Source organism: Chiloscyllium plagiosum, chromosome 37 (genome assembly GCF_004010195.1).
Source record: "Chiloscyllium plagiosum isolate BGI_BamShark_2017 chromosome 37, ASM401019v2, whole genome shotgun sequence".
NCBI classification, from domain to species: Eukaryota; Metazoa; Chordata; class Chondrichthyes; order Orectolobiformes; family Hemiscylliidae; genus Chiloscyllium; species Chiloscyllium plagiosum.
Genome location: NC_057746.1, coordinates 28016746 through 28031502, shown reverse-complemented (window position 1 = coordinate 28031502; position 14757 = coordinate 28016746). Strand labels below are relative to the sequence as shown.

Here is a 14757-nt window from a genome sequence, read left to right as displayed (position 1 = left end):
GTAGATACATCTGTTAATTAGTGTGGCGTTTTATAAACGTTTTATAAATTCCTACTTTGGAAATAAAACCAGTCTGCCTCCAGGTTAAGCCACAGATGGATTCTAAACAAGCCCTCACACCTAAAATTCGTCATTGACCTGAGGTGTCACCCCTTCGATACACTGATAAAATCTTGAGTTATCTCGGGACAGTGAGTTGAACGAAATTCTGGGATTTGCATTTTACTTACTTACAGTGCGGAAACAGGCCCTTCGGACCAACAAGTCCACACCAACCCACCCAGACCTATTCCCCTACATGTACCCCTTCACCTAACACTACCGGCAATTTAGCATGGCCAATTCACCTAACCTGCACATTTTTGGACTGTGGGTGGAAACCGGAGCAGACACGGGGAGAATGTGCAAACTCCACACAGTCAGTCGCCTGAGGCAGAGATTGAACCATGGTCTGGACAGGGATTGAACCCGGGTCCGATTTAATCAATCGCTACCTGCATCGCCTTTCTAACGAACTAAAGCTTTAATGGGACAGAGTCAACCATTGTAGGCATGTTAAATACATTCGTATCAGTTGTATAACCCTTTGATCTTGTACTTATAAATAATGTGTCTGATGCCTCCGCTCTCGGGACACTTTAGGACGGAGCATCGCTACGTAAGCTAGTGTTTTCAAATAAATCTGTTGTTCTATAACCTGGTGTTGTATCATTTCTAACTTTGTTCACCTAAACCCAACACCGGTTCCTCCACATGACTCAATAGTGGGACTACATTCAAGCTAAGTACAAAGGAATCTCAGTCTCTGCCCGACTCCGCCTACTGATTCCTTGCTGCCAACTCTCTCTCTCTCTCTGGCACCTTCTCTGCACTGCTGTTAATGCTAGACCGACCTTCACTTTTCTCCGGTTCTCCAATACTCTCGGTCGTTAGTACAAGTCTGCTTTGTATTCCCTTTGGAACTTCGAGAAGGAACTTTTGGGTTATAATCGTGAACTTCATCAGGAAGTTGCGGAGGCGTAAACTGTTCGTGTCCAGATCCAACTGAAACACAAAGAGGTTTGAATCGGGAAAGTGCCGACACATGGCTTCCAGACAGCAGCTCCGAAGTCTGGTCGAGGAGACAATTTGTCCCATTTGTCTGGATTTCTTCACTGATCCGGTTACACTGGATTGTGGACACAACTTCTGCCGCTCCTGTATCACCCAGAGTTGGGAAAAGAAGGAGATAAACTCCTGCCCGGAATGTAGAGAGGAGTTTCCGGAAAGAAACCTCAGGGTAAATCGGGCCTTAGCGAAGCTGGCCGAGAAAGCTCGAAAATTAAAGCTGGATCTGAAAGAGACGAGAAATAAAGTTCACTGCGAGGAACATCAAGAAGATCTGAAGCTATTCTGTGAAACTGACAAGAAGTTGGTCTGTTACACTTGCAGAGATTCGCGAGAACACAGACAGCACTTCTTCCTACCGATTAAAGAAGCTGTTGAAATTTACAAGGTAAAATAAACATATTTTAGAAACCAGAAAAAAATTACATTCTCTGACATTTGGAATTTCTTTCTCAATTCTAGGAAGACATAAAATGTTCCTTAGGCGCTCTCACAAAAAAGAAGTCAGCGGCTCGAGATAAGGAACTGAAACAACAACAGAAAATTTCCGAAATCAGGGTAAGGTCTTGTGCTGATTCTCTGGGATATCGGTTAGTTTTGTTTCCTTTATCGCGGGACATTAATGAGGTTTCACATTTTCATTTGGTAGGAACAGGCGAGCAGTCTGCAGACCCACATCACATCCGAGTTCGCTAAAATGCGCCAGATTCTCACTGAGAAAGAGCAGCGTTTACTCAGAGATCTCAGGGAAGAAGAGGAGAGGATTCTAAAACCGATGGAGGAAAACCTCCGGAAAATTCAAGAACATGTGGATTTTATTGAGCAAGAGCTTTCGCAATTGCAGGATCAAGTGAAGCAAAACGACGATCTGATATTTCTGAAGGTGAGGTAACATATTCTGGTCAATTCAGTGAAAAAGTCAATGTCCCAAAATAACCATTGGTAACTCTCAATGAAAAGATAACATTTGCTGCGAACTTAGAAAAATGAACTAATCTGGAAATGCATATATCTCGGGTTAACATTGTTGTTATCGCTGAACAAATGGTTTTCCACAAAGTCTGTAGAATTCCTAATAAACCTCCACACTACCGGGAACGAGTTATTCCGTTTACAATGATTTCAGTGTTTGTCAATTTTACTGAAACCTACAGTGGAAATCCAATTAGGAGTCCACATTGTGAGTGGGTGAATGTTTTCCTGACGGTGCGGGATATTAGTGTCTATGAACGGTAATGGGGCTGAGACCCTGTATCTAACACGTGCTCGGACGTGGCGATGTAGATTGCAATGAATCCTACAACTCAGAAGTAGACCATCCCTTCATATTGGCTATGCCCTGTAGTTGGAAGGAAATCCTGTAGACCTTTCCCTTCCTGCTCTCTCGCGATCGACAGAACCGTTTTCCTTTTCAAATATGTACCCAATTCCGTTGGGCCTCCGTTCCCACAACATTTCAGTCAATACATTCCTAACCATCGTGTCATCGGAAAATCCCTCTTAACGCAATTAATTTGAAGATTCATTCACGTAATCTCCCAGGCATCTATGCACTTTTAAAACTGCACAGTTTCTATTGTGTTACTTTTTGTTATTCATCATTCAAAAATGCAGGAACTTAGATATCAATTTTAAATCTCCGTCCATCATATGTGAGGTTATTTCGTCAGCTATATTATATGCTTCTGATCTGTGTCAATGTTACCACACTAAATGTATTTGTTTATTTCAGGAAGAAGCTGCTTGGAAGAGAAGGTAGGACCTGCTTCTTACTGAATGACGATAAGCTTTCCTTGTAATAGCTCCTCAGAGTTTTGTTTGGATAGTTATCAAATTTCTCTCGGTGTTGCTAGGCAATACTGCATTCGATCTCAAATCACACAAAGCGTTGGCAGAGTTAAAATTGGGACCAACTTTGGAGCTGTTTGTTGTGCTATATAACTAGGTCCATTGTTCTTGAGTATTTTAAAGCCAAAGTACTGAAATAACAATTCTGATTACAATTATTCAACTGGGATAATTGTATGGGAGAAGGATTCACATTTTTGGATCATTGGAATCTCTTTTGGGGTAGAAGTGACTTGTACAAGAAGGACGGATTGCTCCTAAATTCGAAGGGGACTAATATACTGGCAGAGAAATTTGCTAGAGCTGCTGGGGAGTATTTAAACTAGTAAGGTGGGAGGGGTGGGACCCAGGGAGATAGTGAGGAAAGAGATCAACCTGAGACTGGTACAGTTGAGAACAGAAGCGAGTCAAACAGTCATGGCAGGCAGGGACAAGGTAATAACTCCAACTGCATTTATTTCGATGCAAGGGACCTAACAGGGAAGGCAGATGAATTCAGGGCATGGTTAGGAACATGGGACTGGGACATCATAGCAATTACAGAAACATGGTTCAAGGTGGGCAGGACTGGCAGCTTAATGTTCCAGGATACAAATACTACAGGAAGGATAGAAAAGGAGGCAAGAGAGATGGGGATGTGGCATTTTTGATAAGGGATAGCATTACAGCTGTTCTGAGGGAGGACATTCCTGGAAATACATCCAGGGAAGTTATTTGGGTGGAACTGAGAAATAAGAAAGGGATGGTCACCTTATTGGGATTGTATTATAGACCCCCTAATAGTCAGAGAGAAATTGAGAAACAAACTTGTAAAAAGATCTCAGCAATCTGCAAGAGTAATAGAATGGTTATGGTAGGGGATTTTAACTTTCCAAACATAGACTGGAACTGCCATAGTGTTAAAGGTTTAGATGGAGAGGAATTTCTTAAGTGTGTACAAGACAATTTTCTGATTCAGTATGTGGATGTACCTACGAGAGAAGGTGCAAAACTTGACCTACTCTTGGGAAATAAGGCAGGGCAGGTGACTGAGGTAGGGGAGCACTTTGGGGCCTGTGACCATAATTCTATTCATTTTAAAATAGTGATGGAAAAGGATAGACGAGATCTAAAAGTTGAAGTTCTAAATTGGAGAAAGGCCAATTTTGACGATATTAGACAAGAACTTTTGAAAGCTGATTGGAGACAGATGTTCACAGGTAAAGGGATAGCAGGAAAATGGGAAGCACAAGGTAGCGCCGATACAGTCATCGATGTAGCGGAGGAAAAGGTGGGGGTTGGTGCCAGTGTAGCTGTGGAAGATGGACTGTCAGACTTTTATCTACCTCGTGCTCCCACGAGGAGGTTGAACAATTCATCCATTTTACTAACGCCTTCCACCTCGACCTCAAATTTACCTGGACCATCTCAGACTCCTCCCTCCCCTTCCTAGACCTCTCCATTTCTATCTCAGGCGACTGACTCAACACAGACATTTACTGTAAATCAACCGACTCCCACAGCTACCTGGATTACACCTCCTCCCACCCTGCCCCCTGTAAAAACGCCATCCCATATTCCCAATTCCTTCGCCTCCACCGCATCTGCTCCCAGGAGGACCAATTCCAATACCCAAAAACCCAGATGGCCTCCTTCTACAAAGACTGCAATTTCCCCTCAGATGTGGTTGATGATGCTCTCCACCGCATCTCCTCCACTTCCCACTCCTCCGCCCTTGAACTCCGCCCCTCCAATTGCCACCAGGACAGAACCCCACTGGTCCTCACCTACCACCCCACCAACCTCCAGATACATCATATCATCCTTCGTCATTTCCGTCAACTCCAAATGGACCCCACCACTAAGAATATATTTCCCTCCCCTCCCCTATCAGCATTCCAGAAAGACCACTCCCTCTGCAACTCCCGCGTCAGGTCCACACCCCCCACCAACCCAACCTCCACTACTGGCACCTTCCCCTGCAACCGCAAGAAATGCAAAACTTGTACCCATTCCTCTCCCCTCACTTCCCTTCAAGGCCCCAAGGGATCCTTCCATATCTATCACAAATTCACCTGCACCTGCACCTCCACACACATCATTTACTGCATCCACTGCACCTGATGTGGCCTCCTCTACATTGGGGAGACAGGCCGCCTACTTGCAGAACATTTCAGAGAACACCTCTGGGACACCCGCATCAACCAACCCAACCGCCCCGTGGCTGAACACTTTAACGCCCCCTCCCACTCCACCAAGGACATGCAGGTCCTTGGCCTCCTCCATCACCAGACCATGGCAACACAACACCTGGAGGAAGAGCGCCTCGTCTTCCACCTAGGAACCCTCCAACCACAAGGGATGATTGCAGATTTCCTCCAGCTTCCTCATTTCCCTTCCCCCCCACCTTATCTCAGTCCCAACCCTCGGACTCAGCACCACCTTCTTGACCTGAAATCTTCTTCCCGACTTCTCCGCCCCATCACCCTCACCTTAACCTCCTGCATCCCCAATGCTCCTCCCCCAAGTTCCTCCTACCTACCTTTTATCTTAGCCTGCTTGGCACACTTTCCTCATTTCTGAAGAAGGGCTTATGCCCGAAACGTCGATTCTCCTGCTCCTTGGATGCTACCTGACCTGCGCTTTTCTAGCAACATATTTTTCAGCTCTGATCTCCAGCATCTGCAGTCTTCACTTTCTCCTGGGCAATTTAGCATGGCTAATTCACCTAACCTGCACATTTTTGACTGTGGGAGGAAACCGGAGCACCCAGAGGAAACCCAGGCAGACACGGGGTGAATATGCAAACTCCACACAGACAGTCGCCTGAGGCGAGAATTGAACCCGTGTCTCTGACACTGTGAGGCAGCAGTGCTAACCATTGTGCCACCTGGCCGCCCACCTGCTGTAGTGCTGAAGCACTATAGCAAGCCTGAGACAGATATTTAGAACAGAAGTTGCTGGATAAACTCAGCAGACCTGACAGCATCTGTGGAAAGAAATGAGTTAACATTTGGGTCGAGTGACTCTTCCTCAAAATTGATGGTAGTTAGGAAAATGTTCTGAGCAAGGGTCACTCCAGCTGATACATTAACTCATTTCTCTTCAAAGTTGCTGCCTGACTTGCTGAGCTTTTGCTGCAATTTCTGTTTTTGTTTCTGATTTACAACTTCTAAAGTTGTTTCAGTTTTCCTGAGATAGATGTTGCCCAGGAAAGAAGGTGGTGTGTTGAAGTGGCAGGCAACTGGATGCTCGGGGTCTTTGATTTTGGACAGAATGTACGTGTTCTGTGAAGGAGTCACCCAGCCTACAGCCAATACTGTATAGAGGAGACGACCTTATAACTGCAGTAGACTAGATTGAATAAAGTGCAGGTAAAGTACTACTACATCTGGAAGGTGTTTGGGCACTTTGAAACTGAGAAGGAAGGAAGTAAATGGGCTGGTGTTACACCTTTGTTGGTTGCAGGAGAGGATGCCATGGGCCTGTGGTTAGGAGGGTGCAGAGTGCAGGGAGAGGTGTTGTTGGGGGTGAAGGAGGAGCAGGCCAGAGTATCCCAGAGGGAAAGGTCCTTATGGAAAACTGACAAGGAAGGAGTGAGCAATATATATGTGGTGTGGCATCCTACTGGAGTTGGGAAAAATGACAGCTAATGATCATCTGTATTGGAGGCTAATGGGATGAAAGATAATGACAGGTAGATCCTATTGCTGTTGTGGGAGGGAGGAGAGAGGGTGAGAGCTGAAGAGTTTTTATTTTGTTTAATCAACGTGTTCAGAGTTGCTGTCACACACCTCTGGAACAGGTGGGACTTGAAGCAGGCCTCCTGGTCCCGGAATAGGGAAATTACCACTAAGCTCACAACACACTGTAGGCTATAGTGGTATCTGTAAGCTTGTGACTGACCTTGCCAGATATGTAAGAACACAAGACATATGAGCAGGAGTAGATCATTCACCCCTCAAAACTATTTCTCTATTCAATGTAACCATGGCTGATTTTCTCCTTCATTGACGATTTGTTGCCTATTTTCTTAATGATTAAAACTTTGACTACTTTAGATGTACTCAATGGCAAAAGCATCCACAACTCTTAAGGGTAAAGAATGCCATAGAATCACAACTATTTGATTGAAGAAATATCACCACATTCCCATGGCTCCATACTTCTAAGAAATGGGTCATGGGTGCACTTGTGGCCAATCTGAGAAAATCATGCCTTGAGAAGGGAAAAGAGTTCTACATTTATATCATAATTGTGCTCGAAACCCACAAGCACAACACCAAGAATAAGGTGCACCTAGTTTTTTATTTAGCATACTGTAATTTCCCCCAATCTCTTCACAGGAAAGATAAGGTGGAGTTTCAGGTAGATAGGATAGTTAGGAAGGTGTTTGATATGCTTTTCTTTATTGGTCGGAGCATTGATTATAGGAGTTGGAATGTCATGGTGTGGCAGTGCAGGACACTTGTTAGGTAATTTTTGAAATATTGTTTGCAGTTCTGGTCTCCCTCCTACAGAGGAAGGATGTTGTGAAACTTGAAGGGTTCAGAAAAGATTTGCAACAATGTTACCAGGGTTGGAGAGTCTGATTTTTAGGGAGAGGCTGAATAGGCTGGGGCTATTTTCCCTCGAGCATCCGAGGCTGAGGAGTGACCTTATAGAGGTTTATAAAATCATGAGGGGCATGGATAGGGTAAATAGCTAAGGTCTTTTCCATGGTTTGGAGGAGTCCAGAAATAGAGGGCAAAAGTTTAAGATGAGAGGGGAAAGATTTAAAAGATATATGGGGCAACTTTTTCATGTAGAGGATGGTGCGTGCATGGAATGAGCTGCCAGAGGAAGTGGTGGAGACTGATAAAATTACAACACTTAGAAGACATCTGGATGGGTATACGAATAGGAAGGATTTGGAGGGATATGAGCCAAGTGTTGACAAATGGGATTATATTAGATTAGGATATCTGGTTGGCATGGATGGTTTGGACTAAAGGGTCTGTTTTCATGCTGTATACCTCTATGACTATATAAATCAAGATAGACACTGAGCCACATGAACACAAGACCTAGGGAAATTCCACTAAATTTGATAAAGAAAATTTCATAATCCCAAATTTAAATGGGATTTCCTGATTTTATGGCTTTGTCTCCCAAGTCTGGAATTCACAGACACATCCTCCACAAGCAGACACATCCCCACAGCATCCACCATGATCTCTCAGGAACTTAGATGTTTCAATAATATAATCTCTCAATCATCTAAACGTCCATGTAGAAAGATCCATCCAATGTACAGGTTTTTCATTAGAAATTAACTTCATTCAATTAATTCACTTCATCTGAGGAATCTGCACAATGAAGATTTTCTTAACTGCTTTTAGAGTAATTACATTTTTTAAGTAAGGAGGTTATAACTCTGCATAGTAGTTTAGAAAAGGCCAATATAACAGCCTTGGAAATACTTTTCAGCTTTGTAATTGCTTCCCTTAAAATAATGGCCAATGTTTTATTTGCATTCCTAACAAATTGTTATGTTTGTACCCTAATCTTTTGTGATTTATGTACCATGAAATCAAATTCATCTTTCAGTTTCTGATGCCTCTCTATCTTCTGATAAACTCTGCATTTCAATTCTTTCTTTACCGATTTAATTAAAATGTACACTCTTTATGTCGTCTTGATTATATGTTTTGTTCTTATCTTTGTATCATCAATGAAGCTAGTTACCACATGTCCTCTCATTCTTGTCATTATTATGGATAGTGAATTGTGAAGCCCCAGTATTGCTCACTGAAGTATTCCACTTATAATTATTTGACAATTCCAAAATGACTCAATCAACCTTTCTCTTTACAAAACTTCAATATTTCTGAATGTGTCTTTATTCTACCAGGATTACAGAATTAATGATAGGTGTCTTTTCCCTCGGATCAGAGATTTCAAGACTGTGGGTATATTTTTGAGGTGAAAGGAAAGAAATTGAAAACAGACATAAAGAGCAAAGTTTTTATGTAGAGGCTGGTTCACGTATGGAATGTACTTCCTGATGAAGGGATGGATGTTGGCATAGTAACAATATTTAAAAGGCACTGAGTATATGAATAAGAAAGGTTTGGAGGGGTATGGGCCAGAGCAAGCAGTTGGGACTAGTTTAGTCTGGTATTATTTGAAGATGGAAATCCCCCATGTCCAAAAATAAATTCATAATCTGTTAAGATAAAACATAACTTAGAAGAGGACAATAATAAACCCACACACAGTATGAAAAATGACCTTTTGGTCAAACTAGTCCATGCTGAACATAATCCCATACAGTCAGCATGGTGGGACCAGAGGGTATTTTTCCACGCTGTAGGACTCTATCTAAGTTTAATGCTTATCTCCTTCTGAGCTATGTTTTCCCTTATCAGATTATGAAATTTTTTTCTTGATATGGGGATTTCCAATCTCAAATCTAGCCACCTTTTGTTCAGCTACAGGTACAACGTGAATATTTACATTCCTACTATATTTCTGTTGACATGAAATTTGAAAAAGAATGAGTTTGATAACTTAATTAGATTTAAAATGCTCTAATAAAGATACATTTATAAAGTAGCAATCTAATACTTTCAGGATTAGCGAGGAACGCCAGATACTCGCAATACAAGATGTTGGCATGTCAACCCTGTTGACCGGGAAGTTTGATGGTCCTCTACAGTATACAATATGGAGAGAAATGATTCATACCATTAATCCAGGTATGCTCTTCTCCTGCCTCCATTATAAGTCTGTCTGACTAAGACACTAAAGAGGCACCCAGGCACCATTTAGAATTGATTGATAATGCTGGGAAGACCCTGACTTCTCTATTATGGTTTCTTTTTTAACCAGTCTGGACCTCTTGAAACAATAAAAACATTTCTCTCGCTTCTGGTAAAGATCGACAATGTTAAAAAATATTTGGACTTCTCAGAAGATCACCATGCTTTTAAAATTTGAAATTTCAGCAATAGGCCTGCTGAAATCAATGCTCAACCAGATCCAACTAGTACAGTGATGGGTAAACTATTACAGTTACTATCCACTGAATGAAGAAATTCCTTTATACCTCAGTTTTAAATGAGTAACTTTGCATTGTTTTCTCTATAAATTCTCATCTCATAGCCTCTTGAATGCCTCAGTTGAACCTGTCCACATTTTCAATCAGAAAGGTCCATATTCTAACCACATGCCATGTGAAAATCATTTTTTCTCATAGCACACTTGCTTCTTTTGCACATCATTTTAAATCTTATTCGGCTTTATTTTACAAGCAGGAACAGCCTGTCCCTATCTACTTTAGCCAGCCAAATCATAATTTTGAAAACCCGTATCAAATCTCCCAGCCTTCATCTCTCCAAGGGAAGCAGTCCTATCTTCGTTAATCTATCCTCATACCTGAAGCTTCTTATTTCTGAAACCATTCTTGTAAATCAGCCTACATTCTCTCCAATGCACTTACAACTCTCCCAAAATGTGGGGCACAACCGTACCCAATACAAAACTGCCTTCAATACTCCAGCTGAAGCCGAACTCGTGCAAAATTAACATCGCTTTCTTGCAGTTGTGTTCTATGCTACATTAATAAAGCTGAGGACACTGCATGCTTCATTAACTGCTCCTTCCACCTTTCCAGCTGGTTTAATTATCTATCCGCATGTATACCAAGGCCGCTTTGCTCCTGAAACCTTTTAGAATTGTTCTCCCTTTTTATATTGTCTTTCAATGTTGTTCTGACCAAAGTGCATCATCTCAGTTGCCACCTATCCAGTTACTCCTCTGACTTGTCCATGCCACTTTTGAGTTCCACATTGTCATCTTTACAGTTTATAACTCTTCCATATTTGGTGTCCTCTGCCTAAGATCAGAAAATGAACCAGACCAGCCAGAGGAGAAAGTGAGGACTGCAGATGCTGGAGATCAGAGTCGAGAGTGTGTTGCTGGAAGAGCACAGCAGGTCAGGCAGCATCCGAGGATCAGGAGAATCGACGTTTCAGGCATCAGCTCTTCATCAGGAATTGATGCCCGAAACATCGATTCACCTGCTCCTTGGATACTGCCTGACCTGCTGTGCTTTCCCAGCAACACACTCCAGACTAGCCATATAAATACAATAGCTATTAAAGCAGTTCAGAGATAAGAAACCTTGGAGTGTTTGAGAATCACAGAATCACAGAACTGTTACAGCTCAAAGGAAGACCATTCAGTGAGGAGTAACCGCTTCCTCAATCCCCAAAGCCTGTTCATGTTCTACAATGAATACCTCAAACGTATTTTGGAATAATCCCCACTTGCCTGACAGAGAGAAGGTCTATCAATCATCAAGAAGTTTGATACAATTCAAGACAATAAGAGGCTGCTAAATTGGTACATTATCAAGCATATGCAACAGTCATTCTCTTCATCACATCATTCCAAGGTATCACAGCAGGAGTTCATCATCTTAGACCATAGGCCTAAGGCCTAGGCCCAACCATGTTTCATCAATAATATTTCCTATGTCATAAAGTCAGTGGTGGGATATTGGATTATCATTGTACAATATTAAATATCATTCAACATTCCTCAGGCTATGAAGTAGTCAATGTACAGGTCCAATTCCAGGCTTCAACAGAAAAGGAACTTGTATGCCATGTAAGTGCCAGGGATTATCCTTACCAAACAGAGGGAATCCAACCATCACTGCTTGCCTTTCAATGGCATTGTTATCAGTGCATGACTCACCATCAACAAGTTAGAGCTTACTATTAACAACTAACAGAAAGGAACATGTAAATACAGTTGTTGCTAAAGCAGATCATAGGGTTGGAATTCTGTGTGATGTAATACACTTTGAGCCTCTTCAAAGCCTATACTTGATCTACAATATGCAAATCAGGATTTTGATCAAGTATTTTCCACTTGCTTGAATGAGTGCAGACCCACAAGATTCTAGAAAACTGAATCCATCATTGACTATTTGCTGTTTCGCCACTGATTCACAGATGTAGACGTTTGTCCTATCAATCACTTACTGTATTTGTATTACTCTCTACCAGCTCCAGCATCTCTGACTCTGGATCCAAACACAGCGCATCCCCAACTTATCCTGTCTGAGGACCGGACCAATGTGAGACACGGAGACAAACGTCAGCCAATCCCTGACTGCCCAGAAAGATTTGATTCCTGGCCCTGTGTCCTGGGAATGGAAGGATTCATATCAGGGAGACACTATTGGGAGGTTGATGTGTCGAACAAGACTCAGTGGAGTCTGGGAGTGACCAGAGAATCTGCTGAGAGAAAGGGGAAAATTGACTTTAAACCTGAGACTGGATACTGGATTGTCTGGCTCGAGTCCAGAAGCTTCTTTTCGGCACTCACTGCACCTTCTTTAACCCCCCTTCCGCAAAGTGTGAATCTCCAGAAAATTGGAGTTTACCTGGACTATGAGGGTGGACAGGTGTCATTTTACAATGCGGACACCATGTCCCATCTCCACACTTTCACCCACACTTTCACTAACAGGCTCTTTCCTTTCTTCCATCCTGGGTTGAATGGTGGGGGTAACAATTCTGCACCACTGAAAGTCTGTGGCTTTAAATTTAGTAACATATCCATCCTATAATTTTACCCTGATCCCCCAAATCCTTCCAACTGATCAGTGTCAGTCTCAGTTACAGGTGGAGAGAGAAGCCAGGTTAACGTTCCAGGAATAAACCATCTATCAGAACTGGGAACTGAAAGATCAGCAAGGAGTTCTATAGGGCTGAGGGATAGAAGAAGGACAGAGAAGTAACAAAATAGGTTCAACTGTAGTGAGAAATTCTCTGGGTAAATTGAGGTACCAATTACAGACAAACAAACATAATTGGATGGAGAAATTCAGCATCAAAAAAGGATCAAAATCTCAACTCTGTTATTCTCTCTACTGATGTTACCAGACCGACTGAGTTTCTCCAGCTATTTCTGCTTTTATTTCAGATTTCCTGCATTTGTAATTCTTTGTAATGTACAGATGAACTGCAGGAAGCCGGCCCTTACGGCTCCTCAATAGGCGGCAGGTGGCGCTACCTGACGGTGTTGGTGATGAATCAGTCAGTGATTCTCGGACTGGACTCAGTGGAGTTTTGTCAGGGGGACACCAAATCATTTCACTGCAGGGTCAGTGGAGTCTTTCCAAGGGGACACCAAATCATTTCACTGCAGGGTCAGTGGAGTCTTTCCAAGGGGATAACAAATCATTTCACTGCAGGGTCAGTGGAGTTTTTCTAAGCGAAAAATGTTGTCATCCAGTTTGATTAAGATGATGTCTGAACTGATCAAATGTAAATGTCATGAGATAATCTTAATCACATTGAAGTAGTTCAGTTGTTATACACTACACTTCTAACAGAATCATTGTTTAATTTATCACTGGTATTGTCTGGGTTGACTCATCATGACATGCTTCAGTGAATTAATCCATTAATCACTCCTCTATGAAATTATTTGCTCTGTTACATGCAATATTGATGTTTACATGTAACTTGTTGTTTGTGGCATATAGAGAATTGTGATTTATTTTGACATTTTATGATTCCTAATATATTTCTAAATATACATTTAATGATAATAACCCTGGAATAGATGTATTGTATTGAAAAATGTTCAGTTCATGATTAAATCCATGAAACAAAAGCTCAAGATGTTCTGTGTTTATTTGCAAATAAGGAAGAAATTCTGCCATGCTTACCTGGTCCAGGTCCACAGCAATGTGGTTGATTCAGAGGCAATTGGAGATAGGCAATAATTACTGGCCTAACCAGCAGCACTCACATCCCATGAATGAACAAAAAAATTAACCAAATCCTTACAAAATCTTAATTCTCACAAAACCTATTCAAAACTCATCCAGAAAAATTGAAGTGATTTGAAGCAGATGAGGGAGGACCATAAGATATAGGAACAGAATTAGGCTATTCCACCCATCCAGTCTATTCCGTCATTTGATCTTGGCTGATATATTTCTCAATCCCATTCTCCTACCTTCTCCCTGTACCTCTTGATCCCATTATTAATCAATAACCTATCTTCTCTGTCTTAAATACACTTAATGACTTGGCTTCCACAGCCCTCCACAGTAATGAGTTTCACAGATTAACCACTCATTGGCTGAAGAAATTCCTACTCATCTCAGTTATAGAGTCATAGAGATGTACAGCACAGAAACAGACCCTTCAGTCCAACTCATCCATGCCGATCAGATATCACAACCCAATCTTGTCCCACCTGCGAGAACCCAGCCCATATCCCTCCAAACGTTTCCGATTCATACACCCATCCAGATGCCTTTTAAATGTTGCAATTGTACTAGTCTCCACCACTTCCTCTGGCAGCTCATTCCAGACATGTATCACCCTCTGCGTGAAAACATTGCCCCTTAGGTCTCTTTTATATCTTTCACTTCTCACCTGAAATCTATGTCCTCTAGTTCTGGACTCCCCCATCCCAGGGAAAAGACTTTGTCTATTTACCCTATTCATGCCCCTCATGACTTTATAAGTGTCTATAAGGTCACCTCCGATCCTCCAGGGAAACTTTTAAAATGTTATTCTATCACTCTGACGCTGTGTCCCCAGATCCTAGCCTATCCAGGCCTCTCACCATTTTGTATGTTACAATCAGCTATCCCTTCAACCTCTGAAATTCCATCAAGGACAGACGCAGAGTCATCAATCACTCCTCAGATGTCAAGCTCTCCCTCCTTGGGAACGTTATTGTTGACCTCCTCTGGATGGCAACCCATCTTTCCTTCAATACAGGACTCAAACTGCTCACAAGATT

The 14757-nt window shown here is 42.2% G+C and overlaps 1 protein-coding gene across 1 annotated transcript; it reads left to right on the top strand.

Annotated features, from left to right (window-relative positions):
- The first annotated feature begins 889 nt into the window (after window positions 1–889).
- On the top strand, window positions 890–13576 carry LOC122541433 (zinc-binding protein A33-like). The gene is made up of 6 exons (XM_043678202.1): window positions 890–1495; window positions 1570–1665; window positions 1757–1990; window positions 2840–2862; window positions 9550–9674; window positions 11994–13576. The coding sequence occupies exons 1-6, from the start codon at window positions 1085–1087 to the stop codon at window positions 12557–12559; spliced, it is 1455 nt and encodes a 484-aa protein (XP_043534137.1). The 5' UTR covers window positions 890–1084; the 3' UTR covers window positions 12560–13576.
- The last annotated feature ends 1181 nt before the right edge of the window (window positions 13577–14757 follow it).

What these genes read in the sequence shown, in the direction of transcription:
- LOC122541433 (XM_043678202.1), top strand. Translation starts at nt 1,085, where the DNA reads ATGGCTTCCAGACAGCAGCTCCGAAGTCTGGTCGAGGAGACAATTTGT. An exon ending in GAAGCTGCTTGGAAGAGAAG is followed by an intron (nt 2,863 to 9,549) that starts GTAGGACCTGCT and finishes TAATACTTTCAG; the next exon opens with GATTAGCGAGGAACGCCAGA. An exon ending in GATTCATACCATTAATCCAG is followed by an intron (nt 9,675 to 11,993) that starts GTATGCTCTTCT and finishes ACTCTCTACCAG; the next exon opens with CTCCAGCATCTCTGACTCTG.